The 20,743-nt window shown below is 43.0% G+C and overlaps 1 protein-coding gene across 5 annotated transcripts in view; it reads right to left on the reverse strand.

Annotated features, from left to right (window-relative positions):
- DNAAF9 (dynein axonemal assembly factor 9) overlaps positions 1–20,743 on the reverse strand; it is a 149,414-nt gene that overhangs the window by 26,647 nt on the left and 102,024 nt on the right. For all 5 annotated transcript variants that reach the window (XM_079946548.1, XM_079946546.1, XM_079946545.1 and 2 more), the window contains 7 exons: positions 17,644–17,790; positions 16,487–16,575; positions 15,965–16,066; positions 15,589–15,706; positions 13,608–13,696; positions 11,578–11,736; positions 6,166–6,291 (listed from right to left, as the gene is read on the reverse strand). In XM_079946548.1, coding sequence (XP_079802674.1) covers positions 6,166–6,291; positions 11,578–11,736; positions 13,608–13,696; positions 15,589–15,706; positions 15,965–16,066; positions 16,487–16,575; positions 17,644–17,790 — 830 coding nt within the window. The remainder of the gene's footprint in view (positions 1–6,165; positions 6,292–11,577; positions 11,737–13,607; positions 13,697–15,588; positions 15,707–15,964; positions 16,067–16,486; positions 16,576–17,643; positions 17,791–20,743) is intronic.

Below are 20,743 nucleotides of genomic sequence, written 5' to 3' on the forward strand. Positions count from 1 at the left end.
AATGCCTCCCAAAATACCTAAAGGGGATTTTGAGGTTTGAAAGGGGTAAAGCATCACAGTGTCTAACAAACAGTGGAAAACAAATGTTGGCTCACTCCTTTCCTTCTCTGCATATCGTCCTCCCTACTAAACTGTAATATTATTATTATTATTTTTTTTTTTTGCGGTACGCGGGCCTCTCACTGCTGTGGCCTCTCCCGTTGCGGAGCACAGGCTCCGGACGCACAGGCCCAGCGGCCATGGCTCACGGGCCCAGCCGCTCCGGCATGTGGGATCCTCCCGGACCAGGGCACAAACCCGTGTACCCTGCATTGGCAGGCAGACTCTCAACCACTGCGCCACCAGGGAAGCCCTAAACTGTAATATTATTGAAGACAGACAAATAACAAGTATTGGTGAAGATGTGGAGAAATGGGAACCCTCATACATTGCTGATGAGGATGCAAATGGTATAGTGGCTTTGGGTAAGTTTGCAGTTCCTCAAAAAGTTAAATATAAAAAAAAAAAAAAAAAAAAAAGTTAAATATACAGTTACCATATGACCCAGTAATTCTACCCAAGAGAACAGAAAACATACAACCATATGAAAACTTAATACATAAACATTCATAGCAGTATATTTATGATAGCCAAAAGATGCAAATAACTCAAATGTCCATCAACTGATGAATGGATAAAAAAGATGTGATATATCCATACAATGAAATATTTGTCAATAAAAAGGAATGAAACACTGACACATGCTACAACATGGATGAACCCTGAAAGAAGCCAGACACAAAAGGCCACATATTATATGATTCCATTCATGAAATGTCCAGAATAAGTATATCCACAGAAACTTCAATAAAGCTGTTACATTAAAAGAAGCAATATACGTGATACTATAAAATATCAAATGGTTTTCCCATCATCCAACATTTGCCCCCAAGGAACTGGTCATTTCCCAGAAGGAACAACCATTTCACAGTCTGGCATGTATCCTTCTAGATATTTTCTATGCGTATACAAGTAAACATTTAAAAAATATACATTGTTTTGGTAATTTGTTTTTCTCACTTCATAAAATATTATGGCCATTTTCTATGTTAGAAGATAAAAATCTACTTGAATTTAAAAAATGCCTGCATAGCAGTCCATTATGAATATCCCCAAATTTAACCAGTCACTTACTAATTGAGCATTTGGATTATTTCCAGTTCTTTGATATTATTAATAGTGTTGTCTTGAACATTGCAGAGCACACCTGTCATATTTCAGACTGCCCAGTACCTTCTAAACACCTTTCCCAGACTTGGAATTGGGAAGCCCGTCCCTGGCGTAAATGGCAGAAAACTGCTTTTCCAGTCTTTCTTGCCGTCTGGTGCAGGCATATGGCTGAAGTTCTACCACCTAGACTCCAAGTGGCAATGAGCATGGTGAGTGAGGGAATGTATGGTAAGCAGACTCCATTTTCTGGTGGAAGAAGTGGTTGAGATATCCCCTTCACCGGGGCAGCCCTACAGGAAGTTTGAGTGTTCCACCTGGCTGCCTAGCCATTACAGCCTGACCCTCCTAGAGACTCTGCAAGCTATAATGTACATTAGTAAATTCCTCCCCAGCTAGACATGCTGGAGTGGGCTCTACTGTTTGGAATTAAAAATTCTGCCTGAAACAAACACCCCTATACCTATATATCTTTGCACATTTGTAAAAATATAACTGTATGATAAAATTTGAGCAATGGAATGGCCATATTTGTCTCCAAAGAGATTAAATCATTTTACATTCCTATCAACAGTGTATGGAAAAAAAAAAGAGTGTATATGTGTACCTATTTTCTTACACTGTTGCAGTATAAAAAATCACCCCAAAACTAAGTGGCTTAAAATAATGATGATTTATTATTTCTCATGATTCTATAGGTTGAATGGGCAGTTGTTTTGGCCTGGGGCAGCTCAGCTGGGGCTGATGATTATCTAAAATGGTCTCACTCACAGGCCCAACTGGGGTCTCAGTCCAAATGGTAGGAATGGATGGCTGGGCCTCTCTCTCCACATGGTCTTTCATCCTCAAGCAGCCTAGCCCAGGCTTCTTCATATGGTGGTCTTAGCTCCCAGAAGCAAGAGAGGGCAAACCCCAATGTGTAAATGCTTTTCAAGCCTTGGCTTGTTTCATGCTTCTTGATGTCCCACTGGCCAAAGCCTAGTCACAATGCCCAGGTGAGAAGTAGATTCGACTCTTCAGGTCTTGATGGGAGGGGCTGCTTCTGCTGTGGCCATAATTTTAATCTACCACAGTTGGCTATGTAAGGATGGATTCCTTCCTCCCTTCCTTCCTCCCTCCCTTCCTTCCTCCCTCCCTCCCTCCCTCCCTCCCTTCCTTCCTTCCTCCCTCCCTCCCTCCCCCTCCTTTGTTTCTTTCTTTCTTTTGGCCATGCAATGCAGCTTGCAGGATCTTAGTTCCCCAACCAGGGAGCGAACCCAGGCCACGGCAGTGAAAGCACCAAGTCCTAACCACTGGACTGCCAGGGAATTCCCAGATTGTTTTTGCTTTTTAAAAATTTATGGGCTGGGCTTCCCTGGTGGCACAGTGGTTGAGAATCTGCCTGCTAATGCAGGGGACACAGGTTTGAGCCCTGGTCTGGGAAGATCCCACATGCCGCGGAGCAACTAGGCCCGGGAGCCACAACTACTGAGCCTGCGCGTCTGGAGCCTGTGCTCCACAACAAGAGAGGCCGCGATAGTGAGAGGCCCGCGCACCACGATGAAGAGTGGCCCCCGCTTGCCACAACTAGAGAAAGCCCTCGCACAGAAACGAAGACCCAACACAGCAAAAATTAATTAATTAATTAATAAACTCCTACCCCCAACATCTTCTTTAAAAAAAAAAAAATTATGGGCTTAACACTGGCCCACTTAATTTTTTTCTTAATGGAATGGGATTAATGTTATTTAATAACTTTCTATTCTTTTTTTTTTAACCAAGTTTTTAAAAAAAATATATTTATTTATTTACTTGGCTGAGCCACCGGGTCTTAGTTGTGGCACATGGGATTTTCTAGTTAAGGCATGTGGGATCTAGTTCCCTGACCAGGGATTGAACCCCGGCCCCCTGTGCTGGGAGTGCAGAGTCTTAACTGCTGGACCACCAGGGAAGTCCCAATAACTTTCTATTCTTGATCATGAGTCCCGTAATTCTCTTATTCTATTCCACATGCACCCCCATGCACATGAAACAGAATAGCTCCACAGCCCATGCACAGGGGCTAATCATTAGTTTTCCAACAGAGCATTAGTAAACCACTATAGTAAATTACTTTCTGGAATGGATTCAAAAGTAAATTTGGAAATTTCTCATTAATATCTAAAAACTGAGCAAATCAGTAATTTTGATTTATTGACAAATATTATTTTTGATCTCTTATACTTTTTTTTTTTTGGCTGCATTGGGTCTTCATTGCTGCACACGGGCTTTCTCTAGTTGCGGTGAGCGGGGGCTACTCTTCTTTGCGGTGCGCTTGCTTCTCATTGCAGTGACTTCTCTTGTTGCGGAGCACGGGCTCTAGGTGCGTGGGCTTCAGTAGTTGTGGCTCACGGGCTCTAGAGCACAGGCTCAGTAGTTGTGGCGCATGGGCTTAGTTGCTCCGTGGCATGTGGGATATGCCCGGACCAGGGCTCAAACCCGTGTTCCCTGCATTGGCAGGCAGATTCTTAACCACTGCGCCACCAGGGAAGTCCTAATCTCTTATACTTTTTAACCCACCTGATTTTGTCATTTGTATTTTTATATTCCATAACTATAATTCATATACTTTACCCTTATTTCTATATTTAAAGAGATTATATGCTTATCTTTAGCTTGTTTATTGATTTACTTATTTAATTCTCTTCAAGGACACTTATTCCTCACATGCTGGCACACTCATTTATTCCACAGACACTTCATGAGCACTTACTATGTACTAAGCATTAAACAGAAATGATTTCTGTCCTCGCAAAAGCTAAATCTGTATTCTATAATTCCTCTCTTTTCTCTAATTGTCTTCATTTCTTTGTCTATTTCCTCTCAAAATTTTTTTTTGGCTGTGTGGCTTGTGGGATCTTAGTTCCCCGACCAGGGACTGGATCTGTGCCCCCTGCAGTAGAAGGGAGGAGTCCTAACCACTGGACCTCCCGGGAATTCTGCATTTCCTTTCCATTTTGTTTTAGCAGTGTCTACTTTTACTTCTCACTGCTTTGAGATTTTCATTTCTATAGTGAAATTTTTATTTTCTTTCTAGGACTCTAACAGTTTATCTTTCAGCTGCTTTTGTCAGCTAAATTCCTTTTCCCCGATCTTTTCTATTTAACTGCTTTATTTATAACCTGTACACCATAAAATTTACTCATTTAAAGTGTACAATTCAATGATTATTTTTAGTAAATTGTTTACAGAGTTGTGCAACCATTGCCACAATTCTGTTTTAGAACATTTCCAATACCCCAGGAAGATCCCTCCTCCCCATTTCCCCAGACCTTTTATATCTCTTCCTTGAGCTCTTCCCTCACCACCCTGTTAGTTTCTCTTCTCCTTAACTTTTTATTGACGGTGTAGAAGAGTGCTTGTCTAGAGTGTAACCTTTGTCTGTTCTTTGTTTATTACTATCTTTTCCTACCTTTCTATGTTAATATGTCTAGTAGTGTCTAGTCCCCTGTTAGACCCCTTTCTGCTTTCATTCATCTTTAAGTAAAAACTTCAGAAAAAGAAGAGACATGGATGGTAGAAAGAGTGGCATGTAAGACTCAATATGGCATTCTGAAGTACAATGGGGATGCTCAGCATTCACTACAATAACCTAACCTAAGGCAGAAGGAAAAATAGACCACCTTAGCTTTATTATGGGAGAGCAGAACCTAGGTCAGAGCTAAAGAGAAGGGAGAATGGTGAAGACATTTCTTGGGATCAGTTAAGGTGACTAGGGAAGTAACTTCTAATGTAAATTCTACGAGAAGTCTAAAGATATCAATTTGGGACTCGAGAAGGGAGCTTTTCCAGATGAAGATCTAAGGATAGATCAATCAGTTACCAGGAGATGATAATAATATGAACTAGCCAGAAAAACCACATGATTAAAGACCCTGGATACATTCTACTAGGCTAAAGGGAGAGGAAGTCAAATAGCTCTATGAAGGGACACTGTAATGTTTGACACTTCCCAGTGAGGATTTCTCTCATGATGAAATAGGTACTTCTAGATACCACTGAGGCAGTATAAACTGCAAAACCCACTCAGAAAGCCATTTGGAAATATGAATAAAGAGTAATAAAACTATCATACAATTAATTAATATCTTTGAGGAATCTATTCTAAGGAAATTATCTGAAATTTCAGAAATTTATATGGATAAAGATGTTCTCATAGCATTATTTATGATAGTGAAAAGCTGGAGACATCCTATGTGACTAACAATGCGGAGCTGGTTAAGACTATTATGTCCATATATGCACATAATGATTACATACCCAATCAAAATGTAATTACCACTGTAATTGCAGGAACATATATATGTTCACTTACATAACATGTCTATACGTTAACCTAAGAAGAAGGATATAAAATTATATGTATACCACAACTGTAAAAAAGCATGCACATAAAAGACCAGAAAGGAATTCACAAAAATTATAATAGTTAACATTGAGTGAGATTATGAGTGAATTATACTCAATTTTCTTTGTTATTACTTCCAAAGTAGAAAAAAAAGTTCACCTGTTTGTAATGAGAATAAGTGTCATTAACTGAGGTAAGATGCTTTAAGATGGCTTAACCACATGAAAAAGTATCTGTGAGGTACTCCAAGTGCCTTGGGACACAAAGCCCCTCCCCTGCAGTAAAGAGGAAAATAAAAGCCTGCCATAGGCATTCTTTTTTTCTGGGAGAAGCTATTTCAAGTCCCACTGTCCTAGAAGGGTGACTTTTCAGTGCACAAAGTGGTGAGAAGCTGCCAGTCCAAATGCTGGCTCTGAGGACCTAGCACTAATCAAATGACAACTGGGCATTTATTACATATAAGGCAGACTGATGCATTCCAAAACATAAGCACATGTAAAGATGTGTCTCCTACTGGGAGGTGGGAGAAAACTGCTTTCTGTACACTTAAACACAACACACCCTGTGGGCCAGAGGTGGTCCTAAGTATGTACCTGTGCTCCATGTAGCAGCTCAGGGGCTCCACACACACTGTGATGGCACCAATGGTGAAGGAGGACTTGACATTTGAATCTGGATGTATCTGCAGGGCCTGGACAACATCAATAACATCTGTGTAGCTGGGGGGGAAAAAGGGAATAATTAGTTTACCGATTGGCGCTTTAGAGTGCGGGAAGAGGGTTATGCTTGCCGAGTGGCTGAGTAAGGGTGGAAGGAAAACCAAAAGGGGGAGACTGTGACTAGGTTCCTTGGGGTCACCCCACTTCATGATTTAGAGCCCCTGGAGTCCACAGTGCTTCTGTATTTCCGAGTTCCATTAGTTCTAACCGCAAGAGTGAGTGGAAGAAAGAACCCTACTGCCCACTCCCCTTATGAGAAGCCTGCAGGTGACCCTGGGGCTCTGAGGGTGGGATTTGGTGTTTTCTAATCAAGTTAGGATCTCCCGCATTGGTATATTTTCTTTAATAGCTCTTTCCTCTCCTTTCATCTCACAGAACATGCAGGCAAGAGAAAGAGGGATTATGAGACATATCTCCAAGTCAGTAGACACATGTCAAACACCAACTGCATTTGTATCTCCTGCCTGGAACTCCCTCCAGGGCCAATTTGATGTTTTCAATTACAACTTAATATGTTCCTGATCCAACTCTCTCACATCTGCTCCTCTTGAGGTCTTGTCCTTCTCAGCAGAGGAGATTCCACTCTTTCAGCTGCGAGGCCAAAGGTTTGTTTGGCATCTTCTTTTACTCCATTTTTTCTTAATCTTTAAAATATAACTATGCTCATACTCCCATTCTACCACTGAGTCCAAACTGCTTCTGTCTTTGTATCTGTATCTTTTTTTTTTTTGTATTTTTTTGTGTGTGTTTTTTTTTTGTGTTTTTTTTGTTTTTTTTTGTATCTGTCTTTGTATCTCCCTATAACCTGTTTTCAACACAAAAGTTAGAGGGGTCATACTAACCCCATCAGGTAAGCCACTGAGTGAGTGGCTTCCATCCCCCCTTTGGCCTGAAAGCCAAAGCTCTTACAATGGCCCACACAGCCCTCTAAGATCTGACCCGCACTGCAGGGATGAGTTTAATTTCTTACTATTTCTTCCTGTATCTGAATCTAACTACTTTGACCTCCTGGCTCTTCCCTGAACGTGCCAGGTATAATTTCACCTTTGCACTCCCTGTCCCCTCTCCTGTAATGCTCTTTTCCTCAGATGTCTGCAAGCCTCACTGCCTCAACCCGCTTCGGGTCTCTGCTCAATTGGCATCTTATGAGAGAGGTGTCCTCTGACTTCATGCAGCCTATGGGATATAGCAATCCTCTCTCTTGATACTCCCCACCCTCACCCCAATTCTTCTCCAAAGCACTGACTACAGCTACATACACTGTATTTTCTAATTTGCTTATTGTGTGTCTCTGCAATAAGAATGTAAGGTAGTTGCTGGGTGCTGTAATCAATGGTGCCTAAAGCAAGGCAGGTGAATGAACTGGACATTGAACTCCAGGCAGACCCCTGGCCACTCCAAGAACACTGTCCTGACTGACCCAGTCTATCACAAAAGGTCAGTTCTTACGGAGGAAAAGGCAAATCTGATGGGCAGCCTTGCTGATCATACAGACCTGGTCTTAGCCTGGGGCTGGGGGGATAGGTACAGCCTGCCTGGGCTATTTCCTGAGTTCCTACAAACAGTTCATTTGTACAACGGTACTTGACTTTACTCCACACAACAACATTAGCACCCCCAACCCCAGGTCTGCCTCAGTCCTGACCAAACAGCAGTGGGCGCTTCAGTAGAGAACATGGTGTGCTAGGTTCTACAAAGAGCGAGCCCTCTGCTCCCTGGTTTCTCTTGAAGGCTTCTCCCACTGCCTGGGCATGTGTGTATATGACCATGTAGAGTGCTTTCCACTGGTTCTGTAGTGTTTGGATGGTCCTAGATGCTAGGAGAGCCCCTCACACTGCAGTAACACTCTGGTAAGCAGGCCTGAAGCTTACAAACTGCCTTAAATCTCTTTGTAGTTGTGTTTAATGGCCTTAATGCTCATGGTGAAGTGCCCTAGCCTTGCTCCTCAGCATCAGCTTTTTCCTCTTCTTCTAAAGAAAAGTGTCTGGGGGCTTTTTACTTTCCATGTTTGGTACAAGCTGTAGAGACTCTCATTTCTTAGGGCTAAAAAGAACTGAAAGGGACTTCCCTGGTGGTGTAGTGGTTAAGAATCCACCTGCCAATGCAGGGGACATGGGTTTGATCCCTGGTCCAGGAAGATCCCACATGCCGCGGAGCAACTAAGCCTGTGCACCACAACTACTGAGCCTGCGCTCTAGAGCCCGCGAGCCACAACTACTGAAGCCCGCGCACCTAGAGCCCGTGCTCCACAGCAAGTGAAGCCACTGCAATGAGAAGCTGGCGCACCGCAATGAAGAGTAGCTCCCGCTCACCGCAACTAGAGAAAGCCCGTGTGCAGCAATGAAGACCCAACACAACCATAAATAAAAAATAATAATCATCTTAATTTAAAAAAAAAGAACTGAAACATTTATAAGTCAGTCCTGAGGATTTTGGCAATTTTAATACAATAGATTTCCCTTAGACAGGGTGACTGGGGAATTTCCAAGTTTTCAGAGGATTACATTAATTTTCACTGATTTTAATGGAAAAAAGTTAGAGCAAAAAACAGGCCCCAGGCTTCTTGGTGAGGCCAATGTATCTAGGTGAAGCATCTGGGCACTGCAGCCAGGAGCCACTGAAGCAGACAGCAGGTCTTTGGTGTCAATCACTCTACTTGTTAATGGTGTGCCTGCTAATGCCCTCCCTTACTGCCCAGCCCCTGCCTTATAACCATCCTGGGCATGGCTTCCAGACAGCAGGAGGCAGCCCTCACCTCAGAAGGATGCACACCGATCCAACTGATGAAGCCTGTACCTGGCCACTCTGGCTAAACTGCCCCAACTGCATGATGAAGGCAAAAAACTAACTCTTTGTATTGCCTCCTTCTTGTCAGTATTCTCTTTATTAAAAACAAAAACAAGGGCTTCCCTGGTGGCGCAGTGGTTGAGAGTCTGCCTGCCGATGCAGGGGACACAGGTTCATGCCCCGGTCCGGGAAGATCCCACGTGCCACGGAGCGGCTGGGCCCGTGAGCCATGGCTGCTGAGCCTGTGCGTCTGGAGGCTGTGCTCCGCAACGGGAGAGGCCACAACAGTGAGAGGCCCACGTACTGCAAAAAAAACACAAAACCCCCCAAAAAAACAGAAACGAAAAACCCAGCAGGGCTTTAACTTTCTTTCCTCTGAAACAACATATTCCATACAATTGTCTTTCGGGCTCTATTTTACATTTGCAATTTAAGCCTACAATTTTACCTCGTTTTACATTAATTCAATTTTTGTTTTGAGCAATACTGTTTTAAATGTAGATAATGTAAAGAATAATTTTACAATGTTCCAGAGTATAAACAAATACAGCCCCTCAAATTCCTTAAAATTATTAAAACTCAGATTTCCACAGTTTTACTTATTTGTGTATGTATTAAGTTCTATACAATTTTGTCACCTGTGTAGGCTCCACCACCACGATAAAGATACTGAACAGTTCCTCACCACAAAGCTTGCTTATGTTGCCCTTTTATAACCACACCCACCTCCCTCCTGCCCCCAACTCCCATCCCTAACTCCTGGCAACCACTAATCAGTCCTCCATTCCTAAAATTTTATCATTTCAAAATACATTAATTTTTAAAACAACAACCTAATAATCCACTTGATGTCAAAGCTCAGTACCACTGCCTACCTGCTGCAGTAAGTAGAATGGGACCAGGCCACTCTAGGGGCAAAAGAAAACTCTGCCCTACAGCACAGAATCCTGTAAATCAAAATAAAGGCCACATTCAAGGAATAAAATTCTCAACTTGAGAAGCCTCTGGGGTGTCCCCTCACCAACAACCTCAATACTGGGCTCTCAGGCCCAGCCCCAAGGAGATGGACATGCTACAAAGAGGCTGCCATGTGTTCCCTGCTGTGCCTCAAGAGAATGGGCCCAGCCTGTAATAACAATGTCATAGTGAGCACCACAGCAGGAAATACATCTGAGGTTCCTAGTGTCCTGGGGCTATGACTGGGCAAGAACTGGGTCTGAGAGTACAAGTGGGCTGGCCATACACTGTCACTGCAGTCCAGAGCAGCCAGGACAGCTAGCACTTTTGCAGACTTGCACAGTTAGAGACAAGCAGTCAACAATGCTTTCTGAAGTAATGGAAGATGGAAATGACCTCAGCTGCACAATGTCAAGCTACCAAATTTGACTCCAGGTCCACAGCCCCAATGACTCAACTCTGGAGAAGCAGCAGGAGGTGATGAAGCTAGGCCAACCCATTCCTTTGACCATTAGAAGCGATGGAAAACAAGTGGTTTCTAGCCTTCTGGCTCTGTGGCTTCCACAACCTCAGCCCACTAGTAGGACAAAAGGGTCAACAGAAGGGAAGCCCAAAGCAGGTGTAAGAACAAGATCTAAAGAAGAGGAAAGATGGCCTGGCAGGGCACATACTCCCACCTGCCTCCTGCAGCACCATCGGCCTGGCTTTCCTCCAGTCCTCACCATCACACCCCAGACACCAAACAGGGTTTTGGATCCGGGCCTATTCTCTACTGGAAATAATTAGCCAGTTGCAAATACTAATTATTATGAGCACAAAAAAACACAGCATAGCACAAAAGCACTTTGTGAGAACTGCCAAAAGCTTCTTTATCACCAACTATAATGACAGCAGCAAAGAGCACAGCCCATGTTTTCCTGATCTGACACGTTCTCCTCTGGGCCCAGGGGATGATGGGCCTGCTTCCTCCCTGGAAGCTCTTAGAACAGGTCAAGGGAAGCTCCTTGCAGCCAGGGCTCCCCAAGCAGTGGTACACACTCCGAAACTGTCCTCACAGGGAGCTCCTTGCCCAACTGGATTATTCATGCTCCTCACTGAGGGTCCAAGGAAACCCTCCTGCACTAGCCATTCCGTGGATGATGGGGCTCGAGACTAGAGTGTGGGGACTGTCGCTGCAACTCCACAGGAGGGAGGACTGAAAAAACTGAAGCTCCCTTGCCTCGGTGGCAAAGGAAGAAGCTTAGGGACCATTACTATTAGAAGAATTATCAAAGAATCTTGCCCAGAAAACCACCTCCCTAACTCTCTGCCTTCTGAGGATATTACGATGTTGAGGCCAAACTTAAAACTTGTGTGCAATCTTCACCAGTCACTCTGGGCCACAGGATGGCAACAGTTCTTGTTGAAGGCATATCTGTGTAACACAGACACTTCTCATGCATGTGTGTTTGTTCTGTGCCCCAAGTTAGCCACACATGAAATAACAATAATGGCAAGGTCACCACCCTACCCCACTATCCCCAAAAGGCTTCCAGCGCTCACCCTTGTAACACCACCAGTAGTCTGGTCTTCTTGCGTATGTAGGCTGACTGGCGGGCAGAGCAGTTCTGTTGGGCCTCCAGGGCACTGGAAAGGTATCTCTGGAAGTGGGCAGCGTGAAAACATTCGGAGCTGTCCATGACTTGACGGTATACCATCCACCTGGAAATGGCAAGTGTAATCTCAGCATGAGGACCAGGCCCATAGGCTCTGCCAGTGGATTCAAATGTGACCAGTACACCCACAGACTCTCTGTCCAGTGAACCCATACAGGAGAAAGCAATCCTGGCACCACAGAAATAGGCAGAGTGCACTGGCTGGGTGGGGAGCCCTGTATCCTGCGATCACTACCACTGGAGCTTTTGGCAGGAAATGCCTTGCCACAGGAAAAAAGGTCAGATAAGCACATGACCAACAGATTTCAGAGTTGAGAAAGACTCCTGAACAGGCAGTCACTTCCTGAAAGATCATTCAGTAAAATGGCTTCAGTCCAGTTTTCAGTAAAATTCTTGCTAAGAATAAGTAATGGAGGGAGGGGGAGTTCCCTAGGGGCCCAGTGGTTAGGATTCAGCACTTTCACTGCAGTGGCCCAGGTTCAATTCCTGGTTGGGGAACTGAGATCGCACATGCCACGTGGCACAGTCAAAAAAAAGAATAATGGGATAATGGGTAGGGTGAAGAATTCAGATTCTTTACAGAACAAAAGAAATGGAAATGAGGGAGGAACTCGTTAGCTATTAAGTACTCATGAAGGAGGCTCCCCACAGCGCCCCCCCCACAATCTCCCACTCTAAACTCCCAAACTTCTAGGTGATTTCAGTCTTCTCAATTCTGCTATATGGCCTCCTGCAGGACGCCTTGCCTTTTTTTTTTTTTAAATAAATTTATTTATTTAATTTATTTATTTTTGGTTGTGTTGGGTCTTTGCTGCTGTGTGCGGGCTTTCTCTAGTTGCAAGCGGGGGCTACTCTTTGTTGCGGTGCGCGAGCTTCTCACTGTGGTGGTTTCTCTTGTTGCAGAGCACGGGCTCTAGGCGCACAGGCTTCAGGAGTTGTGGCTCGCGGGCTCTAGAGAGCAGGCTCAGTAGTTGTGGCACATGGGCTTAGTTGCTCTGCAGCAACTAAGTGGGATCTTCCTGGACCAGGGCTCGAACCCATGTCCCCTACATTGGCAGGCGGATTCTTAACCACTGCACCACCAGGGAAGCCCAGGATCCCTTACTTTGAGGTAGACCAACTAGTTATTAAAAGCCTGGTCGGGGGGCTTCCCTGGTGGCGCAGTGGTTGAGAGTCCACCTGCCGATGCAGGGGACATGGGTTCGTGCCCCGGTCCGGGAAGATCCCACATGCCGTGGAGCGGCTAGGCCCGTGAGCCATGGCCGCTGAGCCTGCGCGTCCGGAGCCTGTGCTCCGCAACGGGAGAGGCCACAACAGTGAGAGGCCCGCGTACCGCAAAAAAAAAAAAAAAAAAGCCTGGTCGGCAAGGGTTGTTTAGCAATCTGCCAGCCAAATGGAAGTGATGGATGAATGATTTCCCCAATTTTGCCTAAGCCAGCATGTCCCAGTTCCACCTGAGCTCACGCAGTCCCCTTGTGGTCACGGAAGGATCACATCCACCAGCTCTCAAGTTCTAACCACCCTGGTCCTGAATTCCCCTGCTGACCAGGCACATTCCCAGGCCTCTGCCCATGCTGGTCCTGCTGCTACAGGGCTCTTGCCCAGATACCCAAGGGTTCATTCCCCCATTTCCTCAGGCCTTTGCTCAAATGTCACCTTCTCAGTGAGGTCTTCCCTGAGTACCCAATTTAAAACTGGAATCCCTCCCCCAGCCCAGCACTCCCTATAGCATTCTCTGCATTAATTGCTCCATAGCACTTTTCACTAGCTAATATACTATTTTCCTTATCTGGTTAACTGTCTATCTTGCCAAACTAGAATACAAGCCAAACTAGAATACAAGAAGGTTTCCCAGTGCCAAGGCAGACCCAGACATAGAATCCCTTTCCCCAAAGCAAAGGCAGCAGCCATACTAACCTGCCGTATTCCTTATGCAGAGTGACCAGAAAAGCACAGAGCTCGCTAGCATGACAGCCTGGGAGGCCAGTTACAATGCTGATAATTACCTACATGAAAGAAAAGCCATGTGGGTTTGTGATTCAACTGGGAGGCAGCGTTGTGCAAGAGGTTAAAAGAACTGACTTCTTGAGCCAGGTTCTATGGGTTTGAACCTCAGCACCAGCACTCACTAGCTATGTGACCTTGGGCTCACAACAGAATCTACCTTGCAGGGTGGATGTAATGATTAGCTAAGTTAATATATGTAAACAAAATGCATGCAACAGTGTCTGGCACATAGCAAACACCATATACAACAATGTAGCGTTACTATAATAATTTCCATGGAGCAGGCTGTGACTAGATCAGTCTATGTGTGGAACAGATAACTAGTGAGAGCCTGCTGTATAGCACAGGGAACTCTACTCAACGCTCTGTGGTGACCTAGATGGGAGGGAAATCCAGAAGTGAGGGGATATGTGCATAAATATGGCTGATTCACTTCGCTGTACAGCAGAAACTAGCACAACATTGTGAAGCAGCTATACCCAATAAGCTAAAAAAACAAAAAAAGTATAATGGAAAATACTGGGCAGAAAGGAGGTTTGGGACAAAAATGCCACAGGCTAAATTGGTGTCATAAACTCAGCGAAGGAGGGGAGTGGCCTGTGCCTTCCAAGCCACAGGGCCTGAGCTAAGGAAACAAACTGGGTGGAGGAAGCACTTCTCAATCTTGATGGGGAGAAGAGGTGCCAGGCTGCACTTTCCTAATCTTGGCACACGACCACATGAAAACAGGGCCCTCTGCAGGCAGACATTCCAAAGCAACTCAAGAAATTCACCAACAAAGAAGGGGTCAAGCAGAGGAAGAAAGGAACCATGCATTTGCTGAAGGATAACGATGTCAGTGACATAGCATGGCAAGGGCTTCTTTAAGTATGTTTTATTTCACAATACACAAGACTCACTGGGACAGGTCTGGAGTGAAGTTCAACTTGGTGGCACTCATCACTTGAGCTAGTCCCATCAGCACAGAGATGGCTATGGATGCCTCTTTTATGGGAAACAGTCCTCCCTCCTCCCCTCTGACCAGACCCTTAGTATGTATCCCTTTCTGTGCCTGTGGGCAGTACTCCATGTAACTGACTTTCTGTTTATACTCTTCCCATCCAAATTTCTCCATCTTGGTTCCCATTCCTCAGCACCTACGCCTCAGCCTCTCAAATCCCAGCAAACATGCTCACAGCCAGATACCTTCTTACTTTAAGGCCAGTCCTGTAGCACTTTGTTATATGAAATATCAATACATATATTAAAAAAATATGTAAAATATAACATTTTCATTTTTAAACTCTTGCTTAAGGGAAAGATGAGGCTTCTGACTGCTTAATGCTTCTATTTCCTTTTGCATCTGAGTGTCTTCTAGATTTGCACAGAAATAAATGCCCTCTTTGAGCATATTATGACATATGGTTCCAAAGAAATGGTGGGAGGAGTCAAAAGGAGAGGCGTGTGAAGCAGGAGCAGATTAAAATCCACTCTTGGGAAGACAGTGTTTATAAAGTGTCACCTTATCCTGGTGGTGCTAGCAAGGTCTTGCTAACACTTCCCCTTACGAAGCTCAATGTGTCAGGTAAGTCCTTGCAACCAGAAAGAGCTGATGGCATGAGAGTACTGAGCAGGAGTTTGGAAGACCTGGAGGAGCAAGGGGAAGGCACAGCAATATGCCAGGGTTTCATCATTGCTATGGGGCTCAGCTGGGGTTAATGTAGATGCCTGTACACAGTCATTATATAGAGCAGGTTTCATGTGTATCATTACATCAGTATCCAGGGAGGTGGAGAGTCTTATAAAAGGGACTCTGCCTGAGCTCCTTTTGTTAATTGACACTGAAGATTAAGGGCAGGCTATCAGGATTATCTTCCCATGAATTCCCAGCTTATTTGGTGAGCTGCTGTACCTTGTCATTTTCTACTGTGTGAGTAGGGTTGATTTCAGCTTGCTGCACCAGGACAGGGAGATGGGTCCTCATCATGGGTTCCCGACTAACGCTGCTGACGGCAAAATGCTGGAGAAACCTAGAAAAAGAAAGACAATGCTATTATGTTACCATCACCAGCCTTGCCTGAATGTGCCCATTCACATGATAAACTTTTTTAATTGCTGAAAAGAAACCTTAGTGAATATCTCTAGAGAATAAAATTGTATATGGTGTGTCACTACTACTTTTTATAATTATTCTTAAGAAGCTATAAAGAAAGAAAACGGAGCTTAGAAAGCACCAACTCTGAGGTTTCTGACATTTCAAAAGTCAGAAACAGAAAAACAGAGCTCACCCATCCAGCTCTGGGAGTTTGGCTGAGAGTAGCTTTAGAGGACTCCGTTTCTCCCCAGCAGAATGGCTCAGGACACTGAAGAGCTTCTGTGCACTGGAGTGTCTGGAATATCAAAGGCTCACAGATTAGAATTCCATCTCTCTACAGCAAACATACTTTACATAACTTGTTCTGATATTTTCAAGCCAAAGTCCCGTGACAGAGTCAATACTTCTAAAACAAGCATCTCACTGACTTAAGCAAAATTCGGCATTAATGCAAGATGACTGGTTTGCCCACATAGGAAGCCTGGCCTAAAACCTTTGGTAATACTACAGGTTTCTGATTCTTGGTGGATTTCATCTCTCTTGACTTTTGTTCCCCAAGGGCAGTGGCTACCTGCAAGTTGGCAGCACTGGAATGATTGTGTCGGCCCTTTCAGAAGCCAGGACCCCTGTGTTACATAACACAAGTCATCCTGCAGAGAGAGCAGACACACACAGCCTAGGGAAGCAAGCATAAACACTGAAGGCAGCCACTTACAATCTCTTTTGTTCCACAGATAATCCATCTTCCTGGATCACTTTTAAAGACAGCCCTGAGTTAGCCTGCTGTTGCCAGGGGGAGAAGACCTAAACAAAACAGAATTTGAGCAAAGAACACTTTAAACCCAACAACAGGATATGGAACCCACATGGGGATTTGATGGCTGTTGAAAATCTAGACTGTCAGTACAGAGAAAAACCATCATAACAAACAAGTTTGTTCCAAAAATAGAGGCCTGAAGCAATTCTGTTCTGTATTTTTAAAAACTAGAATTTCTTTCTGGGTTCTTCTCCCAGGGATTCTGCTCCTTAAGAGGCCAGGAAGCACAGAGGAATGTATCAGGTAATACTGTTCTGGCAGCAGGGGCATGTTTTCCCTGGTGATAGGGCCAGACAGAAGGAGTTCAAGCAACTCCTGCCTAGAGGCAGAGGAATAGCTGAAGAGAATCTCTAGGTTCCTAGACTGAAAGGACAAGCACAAGGAGGTAGAAGGACCAGCTGGCAGTAAGATGGAGACACAGACAGGCCCTAAAAGCCGCTCTGCAGCCAAGGCCAGTTCTTGCCTCCTCCCTGTTCTACGAATCTATCCTGAGGGAGGGACTGTCCTCTCAAAAGCTGTTGCACCACACCTTTCCAAGCATTTCCACCAGAATAAGACTGGCCATTTGTATGACTCTGGCTACTGCTTGGTCTCTAAGTAGGCTGTATAATTCTTGGTGAGCTCCCTCACTCGTGCAATCTGTGCTGAAAGCCTATGGTGTGCAGCCTGCCAGGTGGAACCACTTGCAAGGGCAGGGCCTATGAACCATGGGGAGCGAGAGTTTGGGGTGGGGTAGAGAGCTCTGACCCAGTAGGTTGGGCCTAACAACTCAATAAAGTAGCTAAAAGGAAAATGAGTCTAATTATGACTTATAAGGGACAAAGAATATTTTTCTTAGAAGTTAGAAAGCCTTTTGTTCAGTTCCTTTAGGTTCTCACCTTTCAATGGCAAGAGTCTATTCCAGAACCCAAAAAGATCAGAAGCAGCCACCCTCACACCAGCCCTCCCAACTCTCCCTCTCAGCACCTCACTGTTAGCCCTGAAACATTGCCTTACCAACTAAATTGCTAGGAAAAAGGGTAGTAATTGTTTTGCTGAATAATGGTTGATGTTACCTCTGAGTAAAATGTTTGGTATATCTTGGATTTGGGGAAAAGGGCAATCATCAGAAAATTGTTTGATCCACGGAAATGAACTGGAAGATGGGGAAGCAATGAACTTTTGAAGTCTATCAGAAGGGCAGCAACAATACTGGTGGAATCCTAAAGAGAAAAAGAGGGAGCATCACTGAGAAAAGCCATATGCATGATACAAGCCCTCACATCTACTGTCAGAACACATATGGTGAATGTCAGTCCAGTTATTTTCACATTACGTGGTTTACTGGGATTCAGTTATAGATGTGCTTACCCACACCCAGTTTTAGGAGATATAGGAAGTACAGGGTCTTTTCTCCTAAACTGAAAATATCATCTCTTCCTAGGATATTAATCCCTTATCGGATAAATGATTTGCAAATATTTTCTCCCATTCTGTGGGCTGCATTTCACATTCTTAATAGAGTCTTTTGATGCAGAGAAGTTTTAAAATTTGATGAAGTCCAACTTATATATTTTTTTCTTTTGTTGTCTATGCTTTTGGTGTCAAATCCAAGAAACTGCTGCCTAATCCAAGGTCACGAGGATTTACTCCTATGTTTTCTTCTAAGAATTTAATAGTTTTCGTTCCCACATTTAGGCTTATACTCCATTTTGAGTTTTTTTTTGTATACAGTGTAAGGTAAGAGTCTAACTTCATTCTTTTGCATGTGGATATCCAGTTTTTCCAGCACTGTTTGTTGAAAAGACTGTCCTCTTCTCATTGAATGATCTTGGCACCCTTGTTGAAAATCATTTGACCATATAAGCAAGACTTTCTTTTTAGGCTCTCTATTCTGCTCCATTGGTCTACATATCTAATCTTACACCAATACCACACTGTTACAATTATTGTAGCTCTGTAGCTAGTTTTGAAATTAGGAAGTGTGAGTCCTCCAACTTTCTTCTTTTTCAAGATCATTTTGGCTATTTTGGCAAGGGAGTCCCTTGAGATTCCATATGAGTTTCAGGATGGGTTTTTTCATTTCTGCAAAAAACGCCATTGGGGTTTTAACAGGAATTGCCCTGAATCTATTGATTGCTTTGGGTAGTACTATCATCTTATTTTAATATTAAGTTTTCCAGCCCATGAACGTGGGATGTCTTACCATTTATTTAGGTCTTCTTTAATTTCTTTCAGCAATGTTTTGTGGATTTTGGTGTTTTAAGTCTTTCAACTCCTTGGTTAAATTTACTGGAATTGTTTCCTTAAGAACCGTTTCGGATTATTCACAGTTTGGGTACAGAAATGCAACTGTTCTTTTATCTGTTTATTTCATATTCTGCAACGTTGGTGATTCGTTTGTTAATTCTAACAGTCTGTGTGTGTGTGTGTGTGTGTGTGTGTGTAATCTTTAGGAATTTCTACATATAAATCATGTCATCCATGAACAGAGCTACTTTTACTTCTTTCTTTCCAATTTAAATGCCTTTTATTTCTTTTGCTCGCCTAATTGCTCTGGCTAGGACTTCCAATACTATGTTGAATACACGTGGCAAAAGCAAGTATTTTCGTCTTGCTCCTGATCTTAGAGGAAAAGGTTTTTTTTTAAAGTTAGTTTATATATACTTTAAAATTTTTATTTATTGATTTTTGGCTGTGGGCTTCTCTAGTTGCAGCACATGGGCTTAGTTGTGTTATGTGGGATTTTAGTTCCCCAACCAGGGACCAAACCTGGGCCTGCTGCATTGGGAGCATGGGGTCTTAACCATTGGACGGCCAGGGAAGTCCCTTTTTTTTTTTTTTTTAATAATTTAAGATTTCATTATGAAAGTCGTATGTTCATTAAATAAAAATTTGAGAAAAATATAAAAATAGAATAGAGAATAAAGGTTAAAAAAATTAATCCAAGGTCCCATCACCCAACTCCAACTACAGCTAACATTTTAGTACTTTTCCTTCTAGTCTATTCTTCCTATTCATTCATTGACTTCCCTTTTTTATGTATTGGGAAATCATATTCACTTTTACAGTTTCATATCTTGCTTTTAAAACTTAATCTACCATTCGCATCTACCATGTTGTTGTAAACTATCTGTAAACGTTTTCAAAGGCTGCATCTGACTCCCCTCTTAACCCACCACTATGACTGGACATTCATATTATAAATTCCACTTCACCTTTTGTTTACTTCACTGTACCTTTTATCTACTCTTTACTAATTTACATTAGTGGTAATTTACATTAGTGGTAGCATGCATCTGATGTGCTTCCACGTATCTGTTAACTAACCTCACGTTCTCTGAACATCCATGACCTGGCACTCAGTGTTTTCATGTTGATAAAGTTAGAGCTCTTCATAGAAAAGAAACAGCAACTCATTTTTTTTTTAATCACCAAAAACAGTTTTCCTGGTTTGTGTTTTTGTCTTTTAATTCCCCTTTTGAATACTTTTTAGAGTTTTAAATTATTAGTGTGATAAATTTTATGCTACATCCATACAGTGGAATACTACTCATCAATAAAGCAATAAAAAGGAAAAACTATTGATACACACAACAACATGGATGACCTAAAAATCATGTTGAGTGAAAAATGCCAGGCTCAAAAGGGTACAGAATGTATCATGTCCATTTATATAACATTTTAGAAAATGCAAACTAATCTACAGTGACAGAAAGCTAGTAAGTGGTTGCCTAAAGCCAGAAGCTGGGGGAAAAGATGATCTGCAAAAAGGTATTAGAAAACTTTTGGGGGGTGACAAAAATCTGTATCTTGACTGTGCTGGTGGTTTCATGAATATATACATCTGTCAAAACTTTAAACAGATACAGTTAAACTGTATGTATGTATGTATTTATAATATATTTTATTCAATCGAACATATCCAAAATATTTTAAATGTAATCAATATAAAAATATTATGAGATATTTTACATGCTTTTTTTAGGTATAGCTGATGTACAATATTATATAAATTTCAGGTGTACAACATAGTGATTCACAATTTTTAAGGGTTATATTCCATTTATAGTTATTATAAAATATTGGCTATATTCCCTGTGTTGTACAATAAGTCCCTGTAGCCAGTTAATTGCACTTAGAGTATATTTCAATAAATTATCAGCAAAAAGTTAA

The sequence above is a fragment of the Stenella coeruleoalba genome, assembly GCF_951394435.1.
Source record: "Stenella coeruleoalba genome assembly, chromosome: 15".
Lineage (NCBI taxonomy): Eukaryota > Metazoa > Chordata > Mammalia > Artiodactyla > Delphinidae > Stenella > Stenella coeruleoalba.